General features: G+C 38.5%; 1 protein-coding gene across 1 annotated transcript in view; it reads right to left on the reverse strand.

Annotated features, from left to right (window-relative positions):
- Positions 1-10018: 10018 nt before the first annotated feature.
- LOC126184220 (adenosine receptor A1-like) overlaps positions 10019-14053 on the reverse strand; it is a 56671-nt gene continuing 52636 nt past the window's right edge. The window contains exon 3 of the mRNA XM_049926587.1: positions 10019-13019. Coding sequence (XP_049782544.1) covers positions 12590-13019 — 430 coding nt within the window. The 3' untranslated portion in view covers positions 10019-12589. The remainder of the gene's footprint in view (positions 13020-14053) is intronic.

Raw genomic sequence — 14053 nt, forward strand, 5'->3', positions numbered from 1 at the left:
CTGAGCACAGTGATTATGTCCATTAATTGTTAACAAATATTCAGGGATTATAGCAGTGATGGACAATATTCAGGGATATATGATCATTAGAAACAAAAACGTCAAGTAAACATGAGCTCTAAAATGCATATGTTAAAAGGTATGAGCACTTACTCATTAGAAGACCTCTGCTTCAGAGTAGCGAAGATGAACAAGTGCTCATATCTCTTAAGGTATGCATTTCAGAGCACATGTTTACTGCTTTTTTTTGTCTTGCGCCTTACTACCATTTCACAAGATATGGAAAGCAAAGAACTTGCAGTAGAAGAGATTTGTTTCACAGGAGATCAAGAATTGCTCATAGCTCTTGAGGTTTACGTTTTGGAAACAATGTTTAGTTGACTTTTTTGATTTGAATGATCATTGCTGTCGTATCAGAAACACCTGTATACAGGATGTCCCAAGAGAAATGGTCAATCTTCAGATACATTACAGGAACGAACATCCGAAACAAAATGTCTGGTAAACACAGAATATAAAATGCCTACCTTAAGAGCTATGTGCACTTCTTCATCTTCGTTAGGGCCAAACAAAACTTTTCAACCTCAAGGTCTGTGTTTTCTATTTCTTTAGAGGTAATAGTATGGACCGACACAACAAAAAAGTCCATTAAACGTGGGCTCCAAAGTCCATACGTCAACAGCTATGAGCAGTGCTTGATTTGTAAGAAAAGGAGGTTCCGGTACTGTGACCTTCCGGAGAGGGGGGGAGGGGAAGGTTATTTTTTAAATTTACACTTCTTAAAATTTTATTTTAACTGTTGCTGTTGTTGTCTTCAGTCCTGAGACTGGTTTGATGCAGCTCTCCATGCTACTCTATCCTGTGCAAGCTTCTTCATCTCCCACTACTTACTACAACCTACATCCTTCTGAGTCTGCTTAGTGTATTCATCTCTTGGTCTCCCTCTACGATTTTTTCCCTCCACAATGCACTCCAATGCTATATTTGTCATCCCTTGATGCCTCAGAATATGTCATACCAACCGGTCCCTTCTTCCTGACAAGTTGTGCCACAATCTCCTCTTCTCCACAATCCATTCAATACCTCCTCATTAGTTATGTAATCTACCCATCTAATCTTCAGCATTCTTCTGTAGCACCACATTTCGAAAGCTTCTATTCTCTTCTTGTCCAAACTGTTTATCGTCCATGTTTCACTTCTATACATGGCTCCACTTCATACTAATACTTTCAGAAACGACTTCCTGACACTTTAATCTATACTCGATGTTAACAAATTTCTCTTCTTCAGAAACGCTTTCCTTGCCATTGCCAATCTACATTTTATATCCTCTCTACTTCGACCATAATCAGTTATTTTGCTCCCCAAATAGCAAAATTCCATTACTACTTTAAGTGTCTCATTTCCTAATCTAATTCCGTCAGCATCACTCGACTTAATTCGACTACATTCCATTATCCTCCTTTTGCTTTTGTTGATGTTCATCTTATATCTGCCTTTCAAGACACTGTCCATTCCGTTCAACTGCTCTTACAAGTCATTTGCTATCTCTGACAGAATTACAATGTCATTGGCGAACCTCAAAGTTTTTATTTCTTCTCCATGGATTTTAATACCTACTCCGAATTTTTCTTTTGTTTCCTTTACTGCTTGCTCAATGGACGAATTGAATAACATCTGGGAGAGGCTACAACCCTGTCTCACTCCCTTCCCAACCGCTGCTTCCCTTTCATGTCCCTCGACACTCATAACTGCCATCTGGTTTCTGTACAAATTGTAAATGGCCTTTCGCTCCCTGTATTTTACCCCTGCCACCTTTAGAATTTGAAAGAGAGTATTCCAGTTAACATTGTCAAAAGCTTTCTCTAAGTATACAAATGCTAGAAACGTAGGTTAGCCTTTTCTTAATCTTTCTTCTAAGATATGTCGTAGGGACAGTATTGCCTCACGTGTTCCAAACTGAGCTCCCCCGAGGTCGGCTTCTAGCACTTTTTCCATTCGTCTATAAAGAATTCGCGTTAGTATTTTGCAGCTGTGACTTATTAAACTTATAGTTCGGTAATTTTCACATCTGTCAACACCTGCTTTCTTTGAGATTGGAATTATTATATTCTTCTTGAAGTCTGAGGGTATTTCGCCTGTCTCATACATCGTGCTCACCAGATGGTAGAGTTTTGTCATGACTGGCTCTCCCAAGGCTGTCAGTAGTTCTAATGGAATGTTGTATACTCCCGGGGCCTTGTTTCGACGCAGGTCTTTCAGTGCTCTGTCAAACTCTTCACGCAGTATCGTATCTCCCATTTCATCTTCATCTACATCCTCGTCCATTTCCATAATATTGTCCTCAAGTACATCGCCCTTGTGTAGACTCTCTATATACGCCTTCCACCTTTCTGCTTTTCCTCCTTTGCTTAGAATTGGGTTTCCATCTGAGCTCTTGATATTCATACAAGTGGTTCTCTTTTCTCCAAAGGTCTCTTTAATTTTCTGTAGGCAGTATCTATCTTACACCTAGTGAGATAAGCCTCTACAGACTTACATTTGTCCTCTAGCCATCCCTGCGTAGCCATTTTGCACTTCCTGTCGATCCCATTTTTGAGGCGTTTGTATTCCTTTTTGCCTGCTTCATTTACTGCATTTTTATATTTTCTCCTTTCATCAATTAAATTCAATATTTCTTCTGTTACCCAAGGATTTCTTCTAGCCCTTGTCCTTTTACACACTTGAACCTCTGCTGCCTTCACTATTTCATTCCTCAGAGCTACCCATTCTTCTTCTACTGTATTTCTTTCCCCCATTCGTGACAATTGTTCCCTTATGCTCTCCCTCAAAGTCTGTACAACCTCTGGTTTAGTCAGTTTATCCAGGTCCCATCTTCTCAAATTCTCACCTTTTTGCAGTTTCTTCAGTTTTAATCTACAGCTCATAACCAATAGATTGTGGTCAGAGTCCACATCTGCCCCTGGAAATGTCTTACAATTTAAAACCTGGTCCCCAAATCTCTGTTTTACCATTATATAATCTATCTGATACCTTCTAGTACCTCCAGGATTCTTCCATATATGCAACCTTCTTTCATGATTTTAACTAGTTTTGTGTATATTGCAAGTGCGGAAAGAACATTTTTACCAGTAAAGAAATAAAGTTCTACCGTACTACATCTGAAAACCGGTGATTCCGATTTTTTTTTCGTCAGAGGTACCGGTATGGGGTGCCGGTTAGTACCGTCACAAATTAAACAGTAGATGTGACTACTAGTTCATCTTCGCTACAGAGAAAAAGCTATTTCATTAAACAAGTGCTCATAGCTCTCAATTTAAGCGTTTTATATCCCATGTTTACCAGACAATTTTTTCTTGTTTTTGTCCATAATAATTTTCCCAAAATATGGACATGAAATAGATTTCTGTGGAAGAGATTTGTTTTACAGGATCGAAGGTAACAAGGATATCGCCAGGAATGTCCCAGGGAAATGTGATAGGACCACTATTATTCACTGTATTCGTAAATGATCTGACGGCCAGGATGATCAGCAGTGTGATGCTTCTATGGTGTCCAGGAAGGTTTCCTCGTTGAGTAAGTGTAGGGTGACACAAGGTGACTGACAAAAATTTCTAATTGGTGTGGTGAGTGGCAGCTAGCTCTTAATTTAGAAAAAATTAAGTTAATGCAGATTAGTAGGGAAAACAATCACTTAATATGCGAATACAGCTTCAGTCGTGCGCTACTTGACGTAGTTATGTGTATTAAATATCTAGGCATAACGCTGCAGTGCGATATGTTATGGAACGAGCATGTAAGGATTGAAGTGGGTAAAGCGAATGCTCGGCTTCAATTCATTTGGAGAATTTTCGGAAAGGCTGGTTCATCCGTAAAGAAGACTGCATATACAACACTAGTGCTATCCGTTTGTGGGTACTTCTCGAGTATATGGGATCCCAATGAGATTAGATTTAAGGAAGACATCGAAGCAGTTCAGAGGTGGGCTGCTAGAGTTGTTGCCAGTGGGTTAGATCAATACAGAACTATTCCAGCGGTGCAGTGGGAACTCACATGGGAATTACTGAAGGCAAGGTTACGTATTTGTTGAGGAACAATATCGAAAAAAATTGTAGAACTGTCATTTGAAGCAGATTTCAGAACGATTTTAATGGCGACAAGGAACATATCGCGTAAGGACCACGAACACAAGAGAATTAAGGGCTTCTAGGGGGGATTATAGATAGTCGTTTTTCCCTCGCTTTGATTTCGACTGGAAAAGAAAGGAATTGAGTAGTATGGTATGACTTACTCCCAGCCACGCAATTCACGGTGGCTTGCAAAGTATATATGTTGTCTAGATGTAGATCAGTAATCATAACATTGAACTAGTGTCGAACAATTATCGTTAAAACGTTTCAGGTTATTCGTCATGCAACATTTCTTTCTTTACATTTTTGGGTTTGGTTTTGGTTCAAAAAATGGTTCAAATGGCTCTGAGTGCTATGGGACTTAACATCTGAGGTCATCAGTCCCCTAGAACTTAGAACTACTTAAACCTAACCAACCTAAGGACATCACACACATCCATGCCCGAGGCAGGATTCGAAACTGCGAACGTAGCAGTCGCGCGGTTCCGGACTGAAGCGCTTAGAACCGCTCGGCCACCGCGGCCGGCGTTTTTTCTTTCTTTTTTTTTCTTTTAGGACACTTGGACTTTGATGGAGAAAACTCTTGTAATATGGCCATTGGAGAAATATTACGTAAACACGAGATTACGCGAATTATCTCTTCCATAAAGGACTATATTTTTACAGGACTTCTGTGTCACTGACTATTGGTATTAAGTGATATCAGTGGGACACCATTGTGAGAATGGAGTAGAGGAATGAAGCAGCAGGTCCTGCAGTATGTTAATACAACTACCGAAATTAGTACTTGTATGAAAACTGCATGAAGTTAAAGTTAAAAAGTGAAAAAAATTAACCTGGGTGACCTCTAAACAGCACAGTAAAAAATGGTCGCTCCGAGAAGTATACCTTCCACGAATATCATGTGCCATATTGTGGTGCAATATCCATAAGTGTATGATGTGAAACGAGACGGTGTGGTTACAAGTAAAGGTTCATTTTATTAACAAAGCAGGACGTTACTCCTAAGTGCAAGAATGTGTTTCAACAAAAGCTTCACACCCAGTAACTCATCAATCGAAATCTTAAATAAGTTCTCGCAGTCTCTCTCCCAGATCCTAAGAAATAGCGTTCGCCTTCCTATGTCTCCTGTCACATTTACGGTAACTGAAAGCAAAATTACAGCTTCTCAATGGCTAATACGCTTTCTATGTTGCAGTACGATCACTGCTACATCATTTTTCTTCAAATAGACTGTAAAAAGTAGGTGTTAATTAGAGCTAAACTGTCGGTGTGTGTATAAAATAATCTTCAAGCACTTCTCATTGTCACTTTCTGTAATTCTTGGTTCTGCATCTGAGGTAGTTGAAGAACGACAATAATAATAATCATCATCATTTCCCAACGACGCGCAAGTCGCCGAAGTGGCGTCAAATCAAAAGACTTGCACCAGGCGAGCGGTCTACCCGACGGGAGGACCCCGTCACACGCCATTATTATTATCTCAATAAACTAAGATGCACAGATGAATATTACATGAAGAAAGATGAAAACCGTCAGGAAAAGAAACCATATAGATAGTGTTCAGTAGTAGTCATGAAACATTAACAACACTTCTTCAAGGTACCAAAATTTTGAAAATTATTTAAATTGCAATAAAATTATAAATAACTGCTAACGTCGACCATTTTAATTGTAAGTGGAAGACAGAACATAAAATATGATGTCCCTCATCAAGTGATGTTTAATTTTAGATCCAAAGAAGAGCGGAGCGTTACGTCACAGGGTTATTTGGTAAGCGTAATAGCGTTACGGAGATGTTCAGCAAACTCAAGTGGCCGATTCTGCAAGAGAGGCGCTCGGCATCGCGGTGTAGCTCGCTGTCCAGGTTTCGAGAGGGTGCGTTTTTGGATGAGGTATCGAATATATTGCTTCCCCCTACTTATACCTCCCGACGAGATCACGAATGTAAAATTAGAGAGATTCGAGCGCGCACAAAGGCTTTCCGGCAGTCGTTCTTCCCGCGACCCATACGCGACTGGAACAGGAAAGGATGTAATGACAGTGGCACATAAAGTGCCCTTCGCCACACACCGTTGGGTGGTTTGCGGAGTTTAAATATAGATGTAGATGTATGTTAGCATATGATTATGTGAAATTTTTAGGAATGCTAACATTTACGCTAAAATTGTTCAGAAGATCATGAAAGGAGAATGCATTACTATTTTTTTCACTCGTTAATGTTAGTTTAATGAAATTGGTACAGAGATAAAAATTTCCATTAGTGAGGGAACTAAAACGAAGAAACTTAACAGAAATCTCTAAATTAATAGACATTAGCATAAACATTGCGGAAAACATTCCTGTCAATAGAATAATTTATTGCAAAAAGTTCTGAACTTTTCTGAAGAAAGATTGTCCACACTGAACAACAGGAATTGATAGTAGTGTAGTAGCAGACTCACTTACTATACTGAATTAAACTGGATATACTAAATTGACAGTAGCTATTTTCCTATTAGAGAAACGTGACAAACTACCCTTTGATGTTTTTACGTAATTTTTAGGTGACAGATTTACTCATTCTTCCACGATTATCAAATGCAGGTACCATTTCATATTACAAAAATGCGTTTCAATTTGTGCATAGGAAGAAGAACAGACTAAGCTTATTATCTGTTCTTTTCCTTTTTTGGTACCTTTTTGACTCAAATACAGTTTGGTTCCCTTCTTCCATAGAATGTAAATTATTCTTAGTTGACGATTCCCTGTATAACAGTAAATATACTTTGAACAGAAGTCTTGTGAAAATATCTTCTGTTCTATGATACTGCCGCAACATTCAGAAGACGTATTAATGATTTGATGAACAATTAAAATAATGTAAAAGTTATGCAAAAATGCGACTCTTCAGAAAAGTATCTATGTATGAAAGCGTTTCTAATGTTTATAAGAAAATATGAATGTGAACGTATAAAACTGAAATCTTTTTTAAACAGGAAAATAGACTAATGTTTAAATTTAGCTATGTTCCACAAATAAGTAACAAAAATGGGTGATCGTATACAATCATTTTCAGGAAAATCTTAGAAAAGGTAACAATTTTTCTCTCTAACATACAACATGATAATGTTCATATTACAAAAACTTTTACATAAGGAGTGTGATAGGAGTCTCTCATTCCATAAGAAAGAAAAATTCAGCCCTCAGCAATCCTTAAAAGAAGAAAGGTATACTAGCATTCTAATACACGAAATGTGTATGTATACAAATAAATTAAGAAATTAATGGCATTTGCAACTAAAACGTAAGGCTGAATATTAGGTAATAGATAGAAAATTGATAATCAGAGAAAAATTCTTCGTAAAAGACATTAATGAAACAACTCAACTGTCTGAGACAGACAAATATAATAACACTTTACGGATACTAGATAACTTCCCAGAAAAGACAGTCCCATGTATGGAGTTACGTTAACATAGTTTGTGTAAAGTGTAAAGTTCAACTGCCGGAAATGCCACATTTAATAAAGCGTTCCGGGCTATTATCCCGTGGTCTAATGGATTTCGCTTTAAGACCCGACGTTCGTCTCCATCTGAGGAAGACATTTTCAAGGAGGATCGTAGCTTCGTTGAACGTTCGGTTCACACCCTCGCTCGCTTCTGACTACTGCAGAATTCCGCTTCCGCGGGCTTCCGCGCAGGGGCGTGACGTAACATGTTTTGAATACGTGAGCGCAATAGACCTCTGTCGACTGCCATCGTCGGCATTATCTGTCAGCCCATGGTGGAACACGTGCACTTCTTCTTCAGCACCGGAATCCAAATGTCATTCAACTTCACGCCTCCTCCTTCCTACTGAAATTCCTGGAGTGCTTTACAATCTCTATGGCCTCTCTGTATAAACTTTTATTGTGTCCACTTACGGCTGCCAGTAACTGAGTCCTATCAAAATGGATGTTCTGGTCTAATGATTGTAAGACATGTTCCGAAACCACTGATCTGTCAGTCTCCCCTGCTCTGCAACTTCCCTTGTGTTCTTCGAATCGTTTGTTGACAGTTCTTTTTGTAGTACCCACCTACAGCTCCCCAGAACTACATGAAGTTGTATAAATTCCAGTTATTTTCAGGGGTTGGCGAGCATTGTTGGCCGATTTTCCGTATCTTCCGTGTTGGTGTGTAGATTACCGCGATGTTCCGCTTTCTCAGGATTTCGCCTATGTGGTCAGTCACGTCCTTAATGAATGGCAGGAGAACTTTCAATTTCTCCAGCGCTTGAGCATCGATAAAATTGCTACGCGGTGGTCCTCACGCTATATTGCCTCACGTCTACGTATTTCGAATGGAACGAAGAGTTCTATGATCAGACGGATGGTGTCGCTATTGGGAGCCCCTTAAGCCCAGTTATAACGAACTTGTTTATGGAAAAATTCGACAATCAGACATTGGAAGCTGCGAAGAAGAGACTGAATGTGTCGTTTCGTTACGTGGATGACCGTTTGTTCTGTGGTGGCATGGCAGGGAGGAACTGCATCGTTTTCACGAACATCTGAACGGAGTCAGCCCGAAAATTCAGTTTACCGTGGAGGAGGATACAGGGAGAAGATTAAATTTTCTTGACGCAGAAGTTTTTAAGAAAAAAGATGGTTGCTTGGGTCACACGGTTTACCGTAGACTCACGCACATTGGCCATTACCTACATCGGTCTCCAAACCATCACCCACAACAAAAGCGAGGCATCATAGAAACGTTGGCGGATAGATCAATGAAAATATACGAACCAGAGCTACTTGACGCAACATTCAACTATCTCACCAATGCATTGCTCAAAAAAGGTTATTCTTTCACTGAGGTGAAAAGATCGTTAAGACTACCGTGTAGAAATCATAGCGACGCTCAGGGGCTGGTGAAATCGAAAGTTTTCCTGTTATTTACTAAGGACGTGACTGACCGCATATGAAAAATCCTGAAAAAGCGGATATTTCCCTCACTTATTGTAAAATGAATTCAGAATTACTGCTTTCTTATTAGAAAATAGTTCGGTCCTTCAAACTCTCACAACTGCTTTTCTTGTATATAGTCGTTAAGATTTATAGGGCTCTAACGATGGACTGCAACAGAGACTTTAATTGACACTTATGTGAAAATGTTGATAGTATATCAGGCAGAATGCTTAACAAGATTTCAGATACTTTCAGGGAATTCCTAATTCATTACAGTTTTGGCCAACTTAAAATTTCACAGTTAATTCTGCTGGCATTCTAACTAGATCTTATATTTGTTAGAGTAATAATAGCAAAATATTAAGAAGTAAAAATAGCCTTAGCTATTTCATTAACTGGGTCCATACATTTGAATAACTGCTTAAACATAAAGGCTAAATATTTCCTCACAAAACTGCACATACTGTGTTACGTGAAGATTGTAATAAATAACAATTCTGATTTGTCATAGTTGCGAAATGTAAGCATGTAAAAAACGCTTTTAAAGTTTGAACAACACTAACAGGCCTACAGAATTAACTGAAGTGATCGTGTTTCACCATAATCAGCAGAATCAGTGTAAGCTGAGATTTCCTGTGTGAAAAAATGCAGCGGAAGAACAAAGAAATATCTTTACAGAGGCAATGAAAGCTTTCCATTATTGAACAGTGAACATAAACGCCACAGATGTTACTAAATACTTTAAACAGTTGCTAATACTCATGTAATTTGACAGTTAGTGACTAAAATATGAACAACAGGCAGAATGAGGCATAATTGATATATAGGCAGATTTCGGTAATTTTTGCTGTCATCAACTGTGCTGTGCATTTGTTTGTTCTAAGTACATGTTACTGAAATAAACTGCTCTAAAATATCCACAATTTTCTTTAATTAGTCACTCCAAATTTCAAGAAAATTATATGCCACCCATCAAACAAAGATAAACACAGAACATGTTAACCCAAAAGAACCTTATCAAAAACGACATTTATCGTACTCTCTAGATACTTCTGAGAATATATAGACGATTTAAAACTTCTTTCTTCAAAAATAGAAAACAGGTAGTCCAATTTAAGAAATGTAGTATTTTATGTACAAATTTGTGTACTGATTGTTTCATAATTTTCTTTTGTAGAGGAACTTACTGAAAACTTGATTTTTAACTACTTCATATTACTATTATTAATTAGATGAAGGAGAAAAGAGACAGTCTGGAAAATGGTATCCAACAGATATCAATTTAGATACATAAAATAATTTCAAATACACAACATTTACTTTAGTAGACTGAAATATTCATTATTCTGTGGTGAGGCAAGAATTAAAATCTACGCACAAATCATTTTATATCATCTAAATTAAGTCAGTTCATCTAGTACCAAGAACCACAGCCAAATAAATTGTGAAAAATAAGTTGCTGGTTAAGCAGATAAAATAAAACATTTGAGGTTCTGAGAACCACAAGGGTCTAAAGCACACTGTTATCAGTTTTGAGACTGTGGCATGTATGGATCAAGGTGTTACCTGTAGATTGTATGGTGAACCAGCTTCACCTACATCTATATCCACACTATATCTGTATCTACACTTAATATATGAACATTTACAAAAAGTTGTGTCACTGATTTCTTGGATATTCAATTTCCATACGGTCCAAAGGCACAAAGCATAATTTAGTATTTTTGCACTTCTCATTTAGTGCTACATCATACACGCCGTAGTCATACTTCATAATCAGATGTGTGTCAGCACTTTCACCTGTAACACAGAATGTGTTTAACTAGTATGATGATGACGAGCACCATGATGTGTTGAAAAAGGTCATATTTATTGTGTGTGTGCCACACTTAGTATCTATTCTTTATGTTCTGATTCTAATTTCACATCAGTCACAAACATTGCAACTATGAAAAGATACTGTTCTTACTATCCTAAATATATAAATTTTGTGAATTAACATTAATAATACATAAAATCCTAAACATAAATTAATGTTTCATAACATAAAATGGATGCACCCTACTTTTCCTAGGATATATAGGATGCTGGAGTTTGGTCGAAACACAGTTCACACCAATGAGACAGTTGGTTGGCATATGAATTTCATATTCACAAACATCTATTTTTCTCCACACTTCGTTTCTGCGCTTAATGCTCTAATGGTTCTCAGAGCCTCATTTGGTTTGATGCAGGATGTGTTTATGTTCACACTGGTATATCAGTGACAGCGTTGCCTGATTGTTTACATTTTGGTGTATGTTTGGTAATAGTGAGCATGATGTAACGAAAGTTCACATAGTAGATGTGGGTGCACTGTATCTGAAATGTAGAGTTAGGACTAAAACTTAGATTCTTCAACTACAGGTATGATAATGGAAATTAAAAACAGCTACTTAGTGAGTTATTAATCACTAGAGGTATGCTATGACTGATTATGTAGAAAAATAGAAACACTCACAGATTTAAGCTGGGAATTATGTCCATTAATGTAAAAAATCTCAAATATATTATTCAATAAATTAATGCAACAAGAGACAAAATGTAGAAAAAGAAGGAAAGTGAGGGAGACAGAGCTCCGTTTGTGTTTGGTGCTGTCGCTTACACTGACAAAAGTTATGTGATTGACTGTATATTTAAGAATTCAACAAGTACTTTACAATAAGTAAAAGAGGAAAATCGAATGTAAATTTGACACAGGAAACAGTTGACCGTAGTTACACCATCAAATTAAAAGGACCAATACGTTCTTATCTCTCTTTCTCTCTCTGTCTCTCTCTCTCTCTCTCTCTCTCTCTCTCACACACACACACACACACACACACACACACACACACACACACACACATGTGTGATTACATTATCAACTGTACCCATTTCCAGTTTGTGAATGAGATGTTCACCAATTACTATATCAAAAGAGGATTCTTGAAATTCATGTTTTATGTAGTAAAATTTAAACATAGGGTGTTATTACTAAAAAAAGGTAGGAGAAGAAAGCCAATGCATAAAATCTAACATTTTTGTTACTAATTCTTATTCTAAGAACGTCAGTGTGCTTTATAATGTCTTTCAACTCAGTTATTAATTACAGTCACGTTTTCGAAGATTACACAAACGGTCCCCTTCATAATTATGTCTTTACGCATGTGTAAAATCCGTACTTGTAGGAGGTTCTCTGGTGATAATTTAAAACACTATATACACAAAAAAGGAAAGGAAATTGGTTCAGAATAGCACTTACTAATTATATGCTATATCTTTCTTATACAATGGTAATGTTCTGGACACGTATCTGACTGTTGCCGAAATGCACTTTGGATGGACATTTTTCAACAGATTTTGCACATTACACTGACACTGACGACGGACAAACGACATTTTTCAACAGGTCGTTTCTCCTGCTACTTCGTCCATTTACAAAATACCGGTAGCACACTTCTGTACGAATCGAATGATGAATCCTCATTGATAAACGAAACACTGGAATGATGGACCACTAAGTAGGAATAATTTGCTCACTCGACGGTGTCCTGCTGCTAGTCCTCCTGTCAGAAACATTACTCTTGACTGCATTACTCAATACAGATTTGTCGTACAGTCCCAGGTCTTGGAGGGTCCTCACAATACACTGACGAACATTCGCGTTCTTCCACGAATAGATGAATGGGTTGACGAGGTAATTCATGTTGGCGAAAGTATAGGCGAGGTTCTGGGCAAGGTCGATGGCTGGGGATGAGATTCCGGAGACCTTAACGAGATAGAGAAGCGTGTAGGGCGCCCAGCAGCCCAGGTAGACGCAGGTAACGAGAAGGAGGACGCGAGCAGACTTGGTGTTCATGGTGCGTCGCAGCACGTTGGCCGCCGACCCCCCGGGGCATGGCTGGTTGTCGCCCGTCAGTCGTCGGCACTTCACCGCAACTGCCTCCCTGCAGGACACACAAGCATTCTCATCACTCTCATAGGCGAAACAAAACGAAAAGAGTATAGTTCTACCTATATCAAAGGCCCTTCAGTGGATGGGCACAAACTATTAAAAAATGTATACTCTGTTTCAGCGGGATGACAATGAGAAAGGTTTAGTAAAGGGAACAGGGCAGGAAAAGCGGGCAACACATATTTTTTGCCCTCAACTTTGGTGCTGTCTGCAGAGAAGATGTCAGACTAGTTCTAATATGTACCATCATTATTTTCAGTGAGTTTGACAGAAGAATCTGGTTCCGTCACTTCTTAGTAAAAACTTTTCTGATTTTGAGTCACCTGATGCCAGAAACGACATTTTTATTGTTCATGATACCTCACTTACACACAGAGCAATAAATTTTTAGAATTTAGAAGTTTAAATAACAACTTTTTGTGTACAAGTGTACTTCCTTGTAGTGTTTTTCTGTTTGCTCGTTTCATATGTGAACCACTAATGTCAACGGTATGTAAGATCGGGAGAATCGGCAACACTACTGGTCCGGAGTCCGCCGCTCGTGGTCTCGCGGTAGCGTTCTCGCTTCCCGAGCACGGGGTCCCGGGTTCGATTCCCGGCGGGGTCAGGGATTTTCACCTGCCTCGAGATGACTGGGTGTTTGCGTTGACCTCATCATTTCATCATCAACCAGGAAAGTGGCGAAATTGGACTGAGCAAAGATTGGGTAATTGTAAGGGCGCTGATAACCACGCAGTTGAGCGCCCCACAAACCAAACATCATCACTACTGGTCCGGAAGAGTAGCCCAGTGTTTTATCCCTATAGGAGTTAGTTAATTCCACACAGTGGGTTCACAAATTCCCGTTAAAAACTTCTACAACTTGTAAAGCTGAGCGAATACATAATATTTTGAACAGGAACACATGTTCGGAATCGTACTGTTACCGTGCTGTAGTCGTTTGAAAACATGTTTTTTAGGTAGATATGCAACAGTGTAGTGATGGTGGAGGAAGTTACGTCGAAATAACTACTTGATTTGACTTCT

This window comes from Schistocerca cancellata, chromosome 4 (assembly GCF_023864275.1).
Source record: "Schistocerca cancellata isolate TAMUIC-IGC-003103 chromosome 4, iqSchCanc2.1, whole genome shotgun sequence".
Taxonomy (NCBI): Eukaryota; Metazoa; Arthropoda; class Insecta; order Orthoptera; family Acrididae; genus Schistocerca; species Schistocerca cancellata.